Genomic DNA, 14,541 nt, shown 5'->3' on the forward strand with positions numbered 1-14,541 from the left:
GGAAGGTTTAAAGATGATTAATCTTTGCAATGAATAATAAATAAGCCATAGAAATCTAATGCACAGTATAATGAATATTGACAATATTGTACTATAATCATCAGTCTAAGCTAAAACTTAATTATCCCAATGACTAAAAAGATAAAAATGTAATGTGATAGAAATGTTCAGAATTTCTACTGAGGCAGTCATTTGTATAAATGTATCAAATTAACGCCTTGTACACCTTAAGTTTACACAGTATTATATGTTAACTGTGGATAAAAAAAGATGAATCTATTTCATAGTGGAGATACATTTACTGAAAATGTATCCGTTTTTAAAATACTTCATAATTTCCCATGGTAATTTTATTAAGTATTTCTGATGGGAAGTACTAGAGAGTGAAATGGTGGGGTCATTTATTTAGTGGCTTTGGCTTTACGAGTGTATGCCGTTTAATTCAGTATAAAAACCTTAATGTAATGATTATTCTTTTTTTAAAGGATAAACTGTATCTCTGTTTGGACTGGTTGTATAACCAGAATCTCCATCTAAAATGTGACTTATCAAAATGTCTGATGTCTTCCCTGGTAAATCATCATGCTGATGATGGTTTCTGTCTCATTGCCTTCTTACTGCTGATCATCACATGATCTCAAGTCTTCAGGAGAATTGAAAAGTAACTCCTCTTTGCACAAAAAAAATTGGGGATCTTTATTAGTTAGGATATATGTTTGGCCACTCCATTAGACACCCAGAGTAATACCTGGTTAAATAAGAAGTTTCATTTTCTCTGACATAGTGTAAAGGTAAGCAGTGCAGGGCTCCATTTTGTTGGGCATGTAAGCTGTCAGTGTCTCATGGCCCTGCCATCCCTGGAGTGTTGCTCTCATTTCCAAGATAGCTAATCTTCATGATCACATTCTCATCAGTAAGATAGGGCATCACCTGGAATTTGGTCAGAAATTGGCCACACATAGGGCAGCAGCTGTACTTTTTATTCTCAGTGGCTATATTCCTAGCTAAAAGTTAGGCTTTTGTTACTGGGGGAGAAAAGTGAAGAGCTGATACTAGGGGATTGCCAGCTGTTTCTGTATAGAATCCCATCTTTATTATCTCAAGCAGTAGTTTTTTAAAACTTACTTGGCTCTGTAATTTTTTATCTACAAATGTGAAAAAGTAGCCTTGGTAACATTCCCAAATTTGTTGAAATTCTGACCAAAATTAGAACTGGACTTCTTTGAATCTGTTAATGTTCCTCTCATCTTTATGAGAAATAAAACTGATGAAACTTTTTGTCAGGTTGGTAACCCTTAGACCATACCTGTTTGGGATCTTGCGTCTCTCCTCAGCAAAAACATTTCCTTCTCCTTCGTAAGGTTGTCTAACCTATTATCAAGTGTTGCATATTTTTATGTTAATTAATTAAAGGTTTTGAAATAAAGCTTTCAGTAGAGTCAAAATGAAACAGCCCAAAGAATGGGTTCTTTGGGGCTGGATTGGTGGTCAGATGAGAGGTTCTGTATCTAGTACAGGCTTTTCAAGGTCAGATCTGGTTATAGGCATGACAAACTAGAAACAATACTCCTGGAAGTTATGACACTAGGTCCCAGGAATGTGTTGTGGGGCAGAGCTGTGTGAAAGCCATCTCTGGGTCATTGGAAGAAACAGTTTTTACTTGACTTGGTTTGAGACTCTTTGTTCCTCATTGGCACTAAACAGATGGGTTTGCTTATGAAGATAGTCCTGAGAATTTCTTTGAGATGATCATTTGCTAGTTTATGACTTGATTGGTCATGACAGTGTCTTTGGATGTCCCTTGACACTTCAAATATTTCACAGTGTGTTTTTGCTGCCTTCACTTCATTTAGCATTTTGCCATTTGCTTCTCCAGTAACACTGGGATAAAACGATCCTTGAACGTATGAGTGCATGTTCACGTCTACATTTCAGAGTCCCTTTCTTCATCTTAACAAGTCTTGGTTAAGTGAATAACATAGAAAAGCACATAAAAGAGCTCATAGCTAAAAGCTTTAGTTAGAGTTCCTTTTTTGGGTATATTTTATGACTCAGCATAGGAATTATGCTGATGCATGAAAATAGTAAAATATGGTGATTTAAAGAATTAAACAGTTTTCATTGAAGTGTTTACTTGTTATAGGTCTTGGTACTGCTGATTCTTATGTGGAATATAGGAAGTGGACCTGTCACTTTTTTATGCTTGATACATGTTAGGCATTCATGTAATCTTCACTGCATTTCTTTGGGGAAGGTATCATAAGCCCCCTTTTACAGATGAGAAAACTGTGGGTCTTGAAGATGAAGTTGCTTGTTTCTAGGTGACTGCGGCTGGATACTTGAGGATGTGGGGGAAGTTTCTTTAGGTCCTGTGGTATGACTCGAAGAAAGTTACGGGTGCAGAGGTAGAGGAAAGGCGTTCTTAATTTACAGAGAGCACCCTGACAGAAAAGAGCAGAGGTCAGAAGTTACAGAACTATTGACGATTTTGAAGATAAATGTAAATTATTTTACTATAACTAAAAGGGACTTTTATAATTAGATAAATACATCTTTATATATTCTGTTGTACACTGTAGATCTTAGAGAGTGTTAACTATTTTAAATGCTTCTCTGAAATCAGACATCAAAGTCTTCTTTTTGGAGTCCTCATTTTCTCCAGGTAGAATTGTGTTCTTTGCTATGTATATTATACATAGCACAATGTATCAAAATTCATATACTACGTAATACTTTTTGGAAGGTAGTGACTTTATTTGCACATTTTAGGTAGGTTGGATTCTTTGCAAATGAACCTTTAAAAAGGTATTATTTATTTATATAGAGAAAACTCCGTAAGATTTTTATGCAGGAGCTAGAGGGAATTGGTGGAAGTGGTTGTTTTGGGGGGCTTTGCCTTGCCAAAGTGGCTGTGGATTGAAAAGTTAAGACCATTCCTTTTAAGTCTCCTGTAGGGTCTGAACACTAGCAGCATCCGACCAAAGTAGAAGCTAAAAGAAAATTTGCCACAATTAAGTTTTTGGAATTTTTTTCGTTGTTTTTTTCTTTTTTAGAGACATTAGAAGAAATGGACAGTGAGTTGCTCAAGTGTGAATTCTGTGGAAAGATGGGGTATGCTAATGAATTTCTTCGGTCAAAACGATTCTGCACTATGTCATGTGCCAAAAGGTATTTCTGTTCTCAAGTTTCCTAGAGTACAAGCTAAAGACTGCTGTAACAAAACTAAAAAACGTGCAGAGTTTACCATTAGTCACAATCAGGTACTGTAGAAGAATAATATCAAATAGACATTATCTGGAGCTACTTTGCTATTTAGTTGTTAAATTTTACTTGGCGAAAACTGTATTCATAACACATGTAGCATAATCTAATGACATATAGCATAATCTAATATTGAAGTAGCAATCTCCAGGTGGTAAGAATATGGTTAGGAGAATCCCTCCTGTGAATACACTGCTAGTCCTTTGTTTTAACAATATTGAAATACCTGGATTTACTTTGTTATATTTTAAAATGTTTCATTTCTTTTAACCATATCCTGTTTATTTTAGGGTTTTAAGTGGGACATCTGTAGCATAAATTCTCCACATTGTTATATTACTTGATAACAAAAATGCCTGCCTTTTCTAAAGTTTTTTTCAGTAATATTATAGGTAAATAGTACTACTGTCAAAAAGCCTTTTTAGTATCTTCATTGATCTAGTCACAAATTTAGTTTAAAGAAAGCCTCTCTAATTCTGTTAATAAATCCTAATACAGGTATTTCCCAGTGAAGGTAAAGTGTTAATGAATCCTAATACAGGTATTTCCCACTGAAGGTAAAGTGTGTGCACAGTTTATTTTGAACTTTGTTCTGTATTCCAAAAGTTATTTTCTCAAAGAATTTAAGATCTTAAAGATACATCTAGGGAATTTCTTTGGAGAAGGCAATGGTAACCCACTCCAGTATCCTTGCCTGGAAAATCCCATGGATGGAGGAGCCTGGTGGGCTGTAGTCCATGGGGTCGCAAAGAGTCAGACACAACTGAGCGACTTCACTTTCACTTTTCACTTTCATGCACTGGAGAAGGAAATGGCAACCCACTCCAGTGTTCTTGCCTGGAGAATCCCAGGGACGGCGGAGCCTGGTGCGCTGCCGTCTATGGGGTCGCACAGAGTCGGACACGACTGAAGCGACTTAGCAGCAGCAGCAGGGATTTCTTGCTCCCTAAATAAATCCATTATTTAGTATGGTGCACCTAAAATACATTTAGTAAAACTTAAATAAGCAGAAGTATTTTCTCCTGAAAATGGGTTAGTGGTTTTTCATTTGTCAATCTGTTATTCAGATATTCTTTCATGTTATTTTGATAGTCCTAATCAAATTATGTAACTCCTATTTTGTTTGCATATACCACAAGAAAGAATAGTGGCTCTCTGATTCTAAGGGATGAAAAACTGAGAGAGGAGGATCGCCTTTCAGAATATTTTAAACTTCTTAACTATTCAGAAATATTTCCGGACAGTTAACACACTACCATCACTCTTCTCCCAGAGATGATGGTTGAGTTGTCAGGTAGTATACCTTTAGGTGGAGCTCTTTAGAGGCTTAGAGGTCCTAAGGTAGGAAAGTGGAGAGAAGAGTAGGAGGGGAGGATAAGTTAGGTCAGGTAAGAAAGGCTGTTTGCATGTATGCCTAGCTATCTTTTTTCGCTGTCTCAGTATTTAGGGACTAAACAGCGAATGTGAAGTTAGTCTCCCTTCTCTCTTCTTTAGTCAGTTGGGAAAGAAGTTTGTTAGTTGATGTAAATGCAAATCAGAGACCTTTAGAGCTGAGCCCACAGATGAGCATATTGAACACAGGAGGAGCTTGTTTAATTGTTTCAGGGTACAATGAAGTGACCATCAGGACACTCTTTTCTTTTTTATATTTTTAGGGGGAAAATAGCCTATTTACTCTCATAGTACGTCTTACTTCCACCTCATTGATATTTTCATAAACATAAGTGAGGGAATTTTCTTTTGGTAAAACAGTTTTCAATAGCAAAGTTAACTGGATTTATTCTTGTCATTTCCCTGAAAAATCATCTTAGAGCAAAAGAGTTTCAAAAAGAACTTTGAAAATAAGAAATTACCACAGCAATTTTATGTGTGAAAAAAGAGGAGCTATGAAATTTGCTTATTAGATGATCTCTTTTCACTCTTCTTTCCAGGGAAGGAGTCAGAGGACTATACCCAGGCTGAGTCCTTTCTGTAGCCTGTTTTTGTATGGCCCCTGAACTAAGGATAGTATTTAAATTTTTAGGTGGTTGAAAAAGAATCAGAAGAATATTTTGTGACACATGAAAATTAATAAAATTCAGTTTAACTGTCACTGTATGTAATGTATTGCTCAGTCATGGCTGAGCGTGTGTGTGACTGCATGGACTGGAGCTCGCCAGGCTCCTCTACCATGGGACTTCCCAGGCAAGAATATTGGAGTGGGTAGCCATGCCTTTCTCCAGGCAGTCTTCCCCACCCAGAGATTAAACCCAGTTCTCCTGCATTGCAGGCAGATTCTTTACCATCTGAGCCACCAGGAAGGCCCCAAGTGTCACTGAGTAAAGTTTTATGGGAACACATCTATTCTCATTCATTACTGTCTGTGGCTGCTTTTATGTTACAATCACAGAGTTGAATAGTTGTGGCAGAACCTTTGTGTGGCCTACAAAGTCTAAAACATTTAATATCTGGCCCTTTATAGAAAAAGTTGCCCAGCCCCTGTTTAGGGCATTGGAACCCAATAAATGGCAAAAGATTGTCTTTTTTTGGGGGGGGCGGGGGCACACTGCATAACGTGCAGGATCTTAGTTCCCCAACCAGGGATTGAACCTGCACCCTTTGCAGTGAAATGTGGATTTTTAACCATTGGACCTCCAGTAAAGTCCCAGTAAACTGTCATCATGCCTTAGAAAGTGAAAGTGTTATTTGCTCGGCCATGTCTGACTCATTGCAGCCCTGTGGACTGTAGCCTGCCAGGGTCCTCTGTCCATGGAATTCTCCAGGCAAGAATACTGGAGTGAGTTGCCATTCCCTTCTCCAAGGGAAGCTTCCCAACCCAGGGATCAAACCCATGTCTCCTGGATTGCAGGCAGACTCTACCATCTGAGCCACCAGGGCCTTATAAAGATTGATGTTAAAAAAAGTCATGAGTGCTCACTTTGACAATACATATGCTAAAATTAGAACGCTATAGAGAAGATTAGCATGGTCCCTGCATAAAATGATAGGCAAATTAATAAAATGTTCCACATTTTAAAATATGTATATATTAAAATATACACTTAAAAATATTAGTCTGTTTTGATAAAAATAATCTTCCAGCCAGTTTTTTTAAAGAAAAAATAAATTCATTGGCTGTGCTAGGTCCTCATGGCTGCATGAGGGCTTTCTTTAGTTTAGGGAGCAGGGGCTACTCTAGTTGCGGTGTGTGAGGTTCTCATCGTGGTGGCTTCTTTTGTTGAAGAGCACAGGCTTATGTGTATGTGGACGTCAGTAGTTGTGGTGCACACCTAGCTGCTCTGCAGCACGTGGAGTCTCCCCGCGCATGTGGAGTCTCCCCGCGCATGTGGAGTCTCCCCGGGCCGGGGATCACCCTGTGTCCCCTGCGTTGACAGGCAGATTCCCAACTACTAGTCTACCAGGGAGGTCCTTTTCCAGCCAGTTTTAAGGAATGAACTCTATCTGAATTGCCTGAATTCCTAAGAACCATGAATTCCTTGTATAACTTTGATAACTCAACTTTACCTTTCTGTCTTTGATTTTAGTTATATTTGACAAATATTTTACTAGCCATTTGAGATTTCCTCTTCTCTACTATATTAATCTCTTTAAAAAAAAATCTCTTCAGAAATGGTTACCCAAGAAAATAACCATTTGAATGATCATCTAAATAGTTAACTAATAATTTCTTCTTCTCCTGGAACCTTGAATTATTTTGCAGCTGTAAAAATGAGTTATTGTTTGTATTTTGCAGAAAGTTTCCCACTATCATGCTGTTATTAGGAGATATCAGTACCTTGTTATAGGCGTCCAGTATTATATTGAGAGCTATATTATATATAACGAGGCCATTTTTTTTTACTATTAGCATAATAAATTTACTGAACACTGTGCTTTACTTTCTGAGGTATTATAATCCATAATGAAATAAATGGCATTTACTGATTCACAACTGCACTTTAATTAAGGTCATAATTACTAAGTGGAGCATCCCACACATCATTTAATATTTTTTTTCTTACTTGAATTTCTTAGGTACAATGTTAGCTGTTCTAAAAAATTTGCACTTAGTCGTTGGAATCGTAAGCCTGATAATCAAAGTCTTGGGCATCGTGGCCGTCGTCCAAGTGGCCCTGATGGGGCAGCAAGAGAACATATCCTTAGGCAGGTCTGTAGAAACCTTGATTCAATGTACAATACCCTTTTCAGAAATACAAGGAAAGTGCAATGCTGTATTTTACTTGTACTACATTTTCCAGCTTCCAATTACTTATCCATCTGCAGAAGAAGACTTGGCTTCTCACGAAGATGCTGTGCCATCTGCTATGACAACACGCCTGCGCAGGCAGAGTGAGCGGGAAAGAGAGCGTGAGCTTCGGGACGTGAGGATGAGGAAGATGCCTGAAAACAGCGGCCTGCTGCCAGTGGCACAAACAGAGCCATCTATATGGACAGTTGATGACGTCTGGGCCTTCATCCACTCTTTGCCCGGTATGTGATTGGCCACTTTGACCTTGATTTTTGCCTTGTGCACACACCGAGGAATGACATTAGATCCATCCACCCCTGTTGCACAAAAGGGCTAGAGAAGTTCTGTGTATATATACTCATTAAATGGCATTTGCTATTGAAATGTGATCTGTTTCCTCTTGCTTATTCCCTCAGCACAACTGGGTATTTTCTCATACCCCCCAAGTCGATAAAAACTGACTAGTCCTGCTTCTGCTGTGACACCTCAGCCGGTGAAGATATTAAAGGTGCTCTCTTCTCTTCAGTCTGATTTCTCTCGAGAGGTCAGTAGAGAGATTGAGTCAGACACTTCTTCCCTTCTGCTCTTCCAGTTTTCTAGTCTACCAATATTTCCTCCTCATTTCCTAATTTAACCTTTTTTAAATGAAATAACACAGGCCAAAATTTTTTTTACGTTTTTGAAAGCTAATCAAGACCTTTCAAGAGAGTGATAAAATTTTGGTTTCTTTAAAAAAAATTTAAAAAACCAAAAATGTTGTTTCTTTTAAAGGAGGCTGCATTCTTTGATTCTTTGCAGAAAGTTTAAGACATCAAGAACACTTCTGAAATTAAGTAGACAACTGAAATTCAGTTATGATATTCCATTCCAATATTGAGGGTTACTTTCTTATTTATATTCCCTGCTCTCTCATTTGGTATTCTTTCCATCAGCTTAAGTCGTTATGTTCTTTTATCTTTACTAAACAATAATCTTTTATATCCACTTTCTCTACTGGGCTGGGTACTGAAGACCACCTTTGCCAATGATGAGACCCACACTGCCTCTATATGTTGAGACAGTATGTATTTTTTTAATCAGCAAATCTTTTATCATTCACTTTAACTTTATGAATATGGAAAGTAAGATTTTTAAAAACATTTGTTCCATTTTGGGTTTTTGGTGAATCATACCGTTTCTCTTGAAACAAGCTTTCCAGAAAAATACATCCCCTTTGAACTTGTCCAGACTTAACTAAAACTAATCCACCTATATTTGGTAATCAATCTTTCTATGAAGGTGACCACTGTCTCAGAAGCAGACTTAGAGCTAAAATCTTACGATTGAAGAAAATATATTCAGAAGTATTCTGCATTTTTTTTTAAGATCTGTTAGCCATTTTACCTTACACAGATGGTTCCTGACTTGTGATGGACAGACTTAAGGAATTTGCAATTTTACGGTGATACAAAAGTGATATACATTAAGTAGAAAGCGTGCTTCAGATTTTGGATTTTGATCTTTTGCTGTTGATACAAAGCATGATACTCTCTGCAGATTGGGCAGGACAGCTCCATCAGCCGTGCTGTCAGGAGGGTAAATAGCTGACAAAACCATGCTTGACTCATGCACTCATTCTGGTTTCTACTCTCAGTACAGTATTCAATAACTTACATGAGATATTCAACACTTTATTATAAAACTGCCTTTATATGTTAGATAACTTTGCCCTACTTACAGTAGGGTATTCTTAATGTTCTGAGGATGTTTAAAGTAGGCTAAGCTAGGCTATGATGTTTGGAAGTTTAGGTGTGTTAAATGCATTTTTGACTTGATGTTTTCAAGTTTCAGTGGTTTTATCAGGATGTCAAGTTTGAGGGAGATAAATATACAGAACTTGAGTTTTATTAAATTATTTTTTAATGGCTTATTTTTAAAATGTGAAGTAAGCTTTTTTTTCTATTAAACAAATATGGTCACTTTTAAAGAAAGATGAAATTGTTTAAAGAAGGGATACATTTTTCCTGGGAAGATTTTTAAGCATGCACCTAGGAAAACTTAGGTGTGATTCAAGTGCTGACCATGTGGGTTTAGAATCTGCTTTAAAAAGCTGATACATTAGAGAATGGTGCGTCTTCACAGGGTGTGGCTTTAACAGTTAATGAAATAAATTTTAAGTTTTACACCAGTCTTAAGTATCTTGAGAATTAACATTGGAACTGTCATCTTTAGACAGTCTCAGTCTTCCAAATGGGATATATGAGCTGTTTGTTAGCCTGATTTCTCATTTGGAGGGGGAAATATTTCTTTTCCTTTGGGGAGGAGGAAAGTAGTTGGCCAAACAGATAACAAATAACAGCTGCTGCTGATGCTGATTGTTCTATCACTTCATATGCTTTTTTTAGGGCTAGTTTTCTAATTTTCCCCAGCATCTATTTGCGACAAGGCCACTCTTGGCTGCTTTATTAGGACAAAGGCTAACTCTTTTGTTTTGTTCTTCCTTCGTTGAATTGAAAAAAATTATTTCTTAAAACTTGAGATGCTTGCCTTATTGAGTTAAGACAATTTTGTTGCCAGCCTTTTAGAGAAAATTACATATAAGGTAGACCCAGACTGTTTTATAATTTAGAATTTCTTGGTATTAAGAATGTGCTGAATATAACTACTTTTTTTTACTGATTAAATGGGAGTATTTCTAAGCTGCTTTGATAGGCCGAGTAACAAGCTTATTTGTGTGATGCGTTACATCTTCTTTCTCAGAGTTTTTCTCTGAATAATGCCTGTGGCTTAAGGTAAATCTCAGCCAGAAAAGGCCGTTGGTGTCATTTCTCTGTGTTCATCTGGCCTTTGTAAATCCTTTTGAGCCTCTTTCAGCTCATACCGGGCTGTATTTAATTTTTTCCCCTGAGCTCTTCTCATGGAATGAATAAACTTGTAAATTTTGTAATCTCTTGCATTTTTGTTTCTTTCCAGTTGAGGCTAGGTTTCCCTCTTTCATCAGGGCACCTGTATTTATTCCTAGAGTTTTCTCTTCTTGTTGTAGTCATCTTGTGAACAGTCTTGGTGGGCCCATATTAGAGCTGGTATGCAGACAAGTCTCAGAGCTGTTACCAGAGTAAAATATTATCTTCTTCTAAATGTTTGTACATTAAAAAGTTCTCTATAGGAAAGGTTCTTTGTACTCTCGGTTTACTGCAGTTATCTTCTTTAACTCTTCCTTGATACAGTGAACTGCGTTTTGCAAAGATCACTTTAGTCTGTATTTGTTGGTCTGTGAATCTGCAGTAGGTTTAGTTTCTATGTAGGTGTAAAAAGTAGGTATTGTTTAAAAACATGACTATTTACTATAGTTTCATAATATTGATATTGGGACTCGTTTGTTCTGTAATTTGAGTGCAGGTGATAGCCTTTCATATCCTTACCGAGGTTAATTTTTGTATGGGGTGTTTTTGTTTTAGGGTTAGCTGGAAATGTGACTGGGCACTTGTGAGGTTCCTTTGGGACCCATGTCTGTGTGCAGAGGTCCATCCCATCCTGATCTGCTTCTGGGGATGTGAAGCCAGCTGACCTGACTGCTTGTTGCAGTCAGGGTATGTTCTGTAATGTCCCTGGAGCACCAGCTGTTCTACAGATGTAGGTTCTAAATATGTCAGAAATTCATAGAATTTTAGCTCAGGATACCTTGGGCATCTAGATTTGCCTCTGCCTCCCCTTTTTAAAATCACTTTATTTTTTCATTTCTATACTAATGTATAAACATCCTTTTTTGTGGTTGGCTTAAGAAAGTTGTGATCTAAAACTCTGAAGATCATTCCTGTTTGATCATGCTGTTTCCCCACATTTTGTTCTTTATTATTTTGCTAACACATATTTTGTCTACCTACAAGAAGACATTTGAAGAGGGATCTAATAATACTGAGGAACAAGAACATACTATGAATTTCTTCATGGAGAACTCCTTGTTTCTATTCCCAAATGTAGCTCTTATGGTCCTCATTACTTCTCACTGCTTCTCTTTTCTGAATCTAAGTAAGTCCTACCCTGTCTTTCTCTTCTCTTCTTTCCTGTGTTCTTGTAAGTAAGACTGAAGAGAGAAGAACATTAGTTCTTTCATAAAAAGAAGGATGAAGTCACAACTAGATGCAAGATTAGTCAGTTTTGTCTGCTCAGTTTTGAGAGCTACCTCTGGGAAAAGAAAAGGGGCTTTTCTATGGTGAGTAATCTCATTTTAACTATTTAGTTTCTTTTATATGGTAAATAGCCAAAACCATAAAAATTCTGTGGAGGGTACTTTTGAAATAGCAATTTTTAAAAATCTGAGAAATTATTAAAATAGTGGAATTGAAAAGCTGACTGCCACATAGAAGACAGGCAGGTTACAATCAGGAGAGAAGTTGGGAAAGAAAGAAGCAAGAGAAAAGCTGGCCACACAGCTGAATACAGGGAAAAAAATCTGCATTACTCTTACAGATGGCTCCTTTTTAGCAGATTCTGTTTTTGTTCATTATTCATTCAGTCCTTCACTTACCGAAAAATACACGTGTTTAGCACCTGCAATGTTTTGTGTTTGGTACTGGGGCTATAGGGATTACATTGTTACCTTACATAAACAAGAGGATGATACATTTGCAGTAGAAAGAATAATGACTCCAACAAAGTCCTATCCAAAGGTATAATGTAACCATTGTCATTGTGCATTATCTTTTTCTTTGTGTTTTCCCTTAGAATGCTGATTTAAAGAAAAGAGACTTTAAGCTCTTAGTTTTTTTATTCTTAAATTCACTTTCATAATTTTGTCTTTTATAAGGAAGCTTCCACGTTTTTGTATTCTCTCCTCTCATGGGTCCTTAATTCATTACTTTCCCTGCTGGTTTCTTTACCCTTAGTGGGGAAGTTCATTAGCTGTGCAAAATGTGGTGGATAATAAAAACGTTTGAGGGTCAAGTAGAGTGTTCACACTGTTACTTGTTCTAAAGCACCCAGTTTATGCTGAAAGGTAAAATATTGGTTATTCATCAAGAGATTAGCCCAGCAAGCTCAAGATTTCATTAAGAATTTGTTTTCTTATCAGAAGTGGAGATGAGTCCAATGATGTTAAGATTTGAAGTTGAAATTACAAGTTGAGTATTGTAATACATTTCGACAGTAGATTGATACTGTAATTTTGATGGATTGGTTCTATGCTGAGTGAATAATAAAAATGTTTCAGATGTGCCTGGCAGTCAAAGGTTGTAAATCAGAATAAAACTACCAATGACAGTGAAAGTGGTACTTGAGAAAATATTTCCAAATTAAGCGGCAGAACAGTGTGCTGTATTCTTTTGTACCTCTATGTGAAGGGTATCGGATACAGAGAAGAGTTCTTGAGGCGTTACAAGCAGTTAATCCAGGCTTGCGTGTGTGGTGTGCTTTCAGGTGGCAGCATGGTCCTTTCATGAAGGTGTGTTACGTCTGGACTAAACGAGCTGTACATTTAACCTCTTACTAATTATTTCTGCAATATTATTTTTAAGGCAAGAATTCCAAGTAAATTGCTTTACCTAGATTTCAAATTCTTAATTTTTTTTAGAATGCCAAGAAATACTGCCTTCTTCCAGAGTGAGCCTACGACTGCCATCAGTAAATTTCATTTGTTTCTCAGCCTGTGTTAAGTCACCCAGGGTGACTTAACTGTGACTGTTAGCAGTGATGTCAGATTGTTGTGTATTAATTCTAACATCCTTCCTCTGATGAAATTCTAGGCTGCCAGGATATCGCAGATGAGTTCAGAGCACAGGAGATTGATGGACAGGCTCTTCTCTTGCTCAAAGAAGACCATCTCATGAGTGCAATGAATATCAAGCTAGGCCCAGCCCTAAAGATCTGTGCACGCATCAACTCTCTGAAGGAATCTTAACGGGATCATGAGGCTTTGAGATAACAGCAATTGTATTCTTAAACCAACTTGTAAGGGTAAAGGCTCAAGTTGGCCTAAAATATTATCACTTACTGTGGTGGATAGCCAAGCACATTGGGATCCCTGCATCAAAGGCTGACGTTTGTACAGATACAATAATTCATTATACATTTTCATAATTAGCTAACATGGGTGAATTAATTTTACAGGTTACACACAACATTGAAAGACTTGTTACAGAGGGTCATGATATTTTTCAAAGTGTTTTACTAGATAATTTTTTAAAAGGTGATGTTTATCATTAATATAAAAATCCTTTTGAAAGTAATTTAATAATTTACATTTCTCCTCTTTTGATTTGGTTTTCTTGTATACATTTTTCTACCCTATAAGTTTTCTATAGGTTGTCATGAGAGATATAAATTTAGGAGTAATTAAGGAATAATTTTGGAGTCCAGTGACTGGAATTGTATGCAATGAGATATCAGTGTATGTTTAAAAAAAAACATGTCTGTCTGTTAAACAGTTGCTTTATCTATAAAAAGAATTGCATTCTAGCATGAATAATACTGATCTGGAAGTTAGAAGATTTGGTTTCTCTTCCAAACTTGACCAAGAATTTGGTGTGACTGAGGAAGTTCGTTTTCCTCTCAGTTTTTGTTCATTTAGAGCAGTGGTTCTAAATGGAGGTCAGGTTTGTTCCCCAGGTGACATCTGACAATGTCAAGGGACATTTTGGTTGTCACAGCCTAGGGGTTAGGGGAGGGGAGGGTTGCTCTTGGTATCTGGCATGTGGAGGACAGGGATGTCACTAAATATCCTACAAATGCACAGGACAGCCCTCTACAGCAAAGAGCTATTTGGTCCAAAATGTCAGTAGTGCCAAGGCTGAGAAACCGTAATGAAGGAGTGATTAATGTTGGTCTTTTTCACCCAGAGGGATATTTTTTGGGGAAAAAAAAAGATGGGATGTAATAAGGAATACATTGTATACTGGAAATATTTCAGATAGCATTACTGTTCTGCTGGAATATTGTTCCCAGCTTTATGCATTCTAGAAAATGGGAAATCCATTAAGTTGGCATAAAAAATGAGAACTAGCATACCAATAATTTGACTCTCAGAATTGATTCATAATAATAATCTTTCATATCTCTGCACTGATGAAGGCATAATA

The 14,541-nt window shown here is 37.0% G+C and overlaps 1 protein-coding gene and 1 non-coding gene across 2 annotated transcripts in view; both read left to right on the forward strand.

Moving 5' to 3' along the window:
• Positions 1–13,364, forward strand: part of PHC3 (polyhomeotic homolog 3) — a 71,745-nt gene extending 58,381 nt beyond the window's left edge. The window contains exons 12-15 of the mRNA XM_068978007.1: positions 3,054–3,168; positions 7,276–7,408; positions 7,500–7,731; positions 13,210–13,364. Of these exons, the coding sequence (XP_068834108.1) occupies positions 3,054–3,168; positions 7,276–7,408; positions 7,500–7,731; positions 13,210–13,364 (635 nt within the window). The remainder of the gene's footprint in view (positions 1–3,053; positions 3,169–7,275; positions 7,409–7,499; positions 7,732–13,209) is intronic.
• On the forward strand, positions 6,171–6,276 carry LOC138093557 (U6 spliceosomal RNA). The gene has a single exon (XR_011146116.1). It is a non-coding gene; the product is annotated as a U6 spliceosomal RNA (small nuclear RNA).
• Positions 13,365–14,541: the final 1,177 nt, after the last annotated feature.

This window comes from Capricornis sumatraensis, chromosome 1 (assembly GCF_032405125.1).
Source record: "Capricornis sumatraensis isolate serow.1 chromosome 1, serow.2, whole genome shotgun sequence".
Lineage (NCBI taxonomy): Eukaryota > Metazoa > Chordata > Mammalia > Artiodactyla > Bovidae > Capricornis > Capricornis sumatraensis.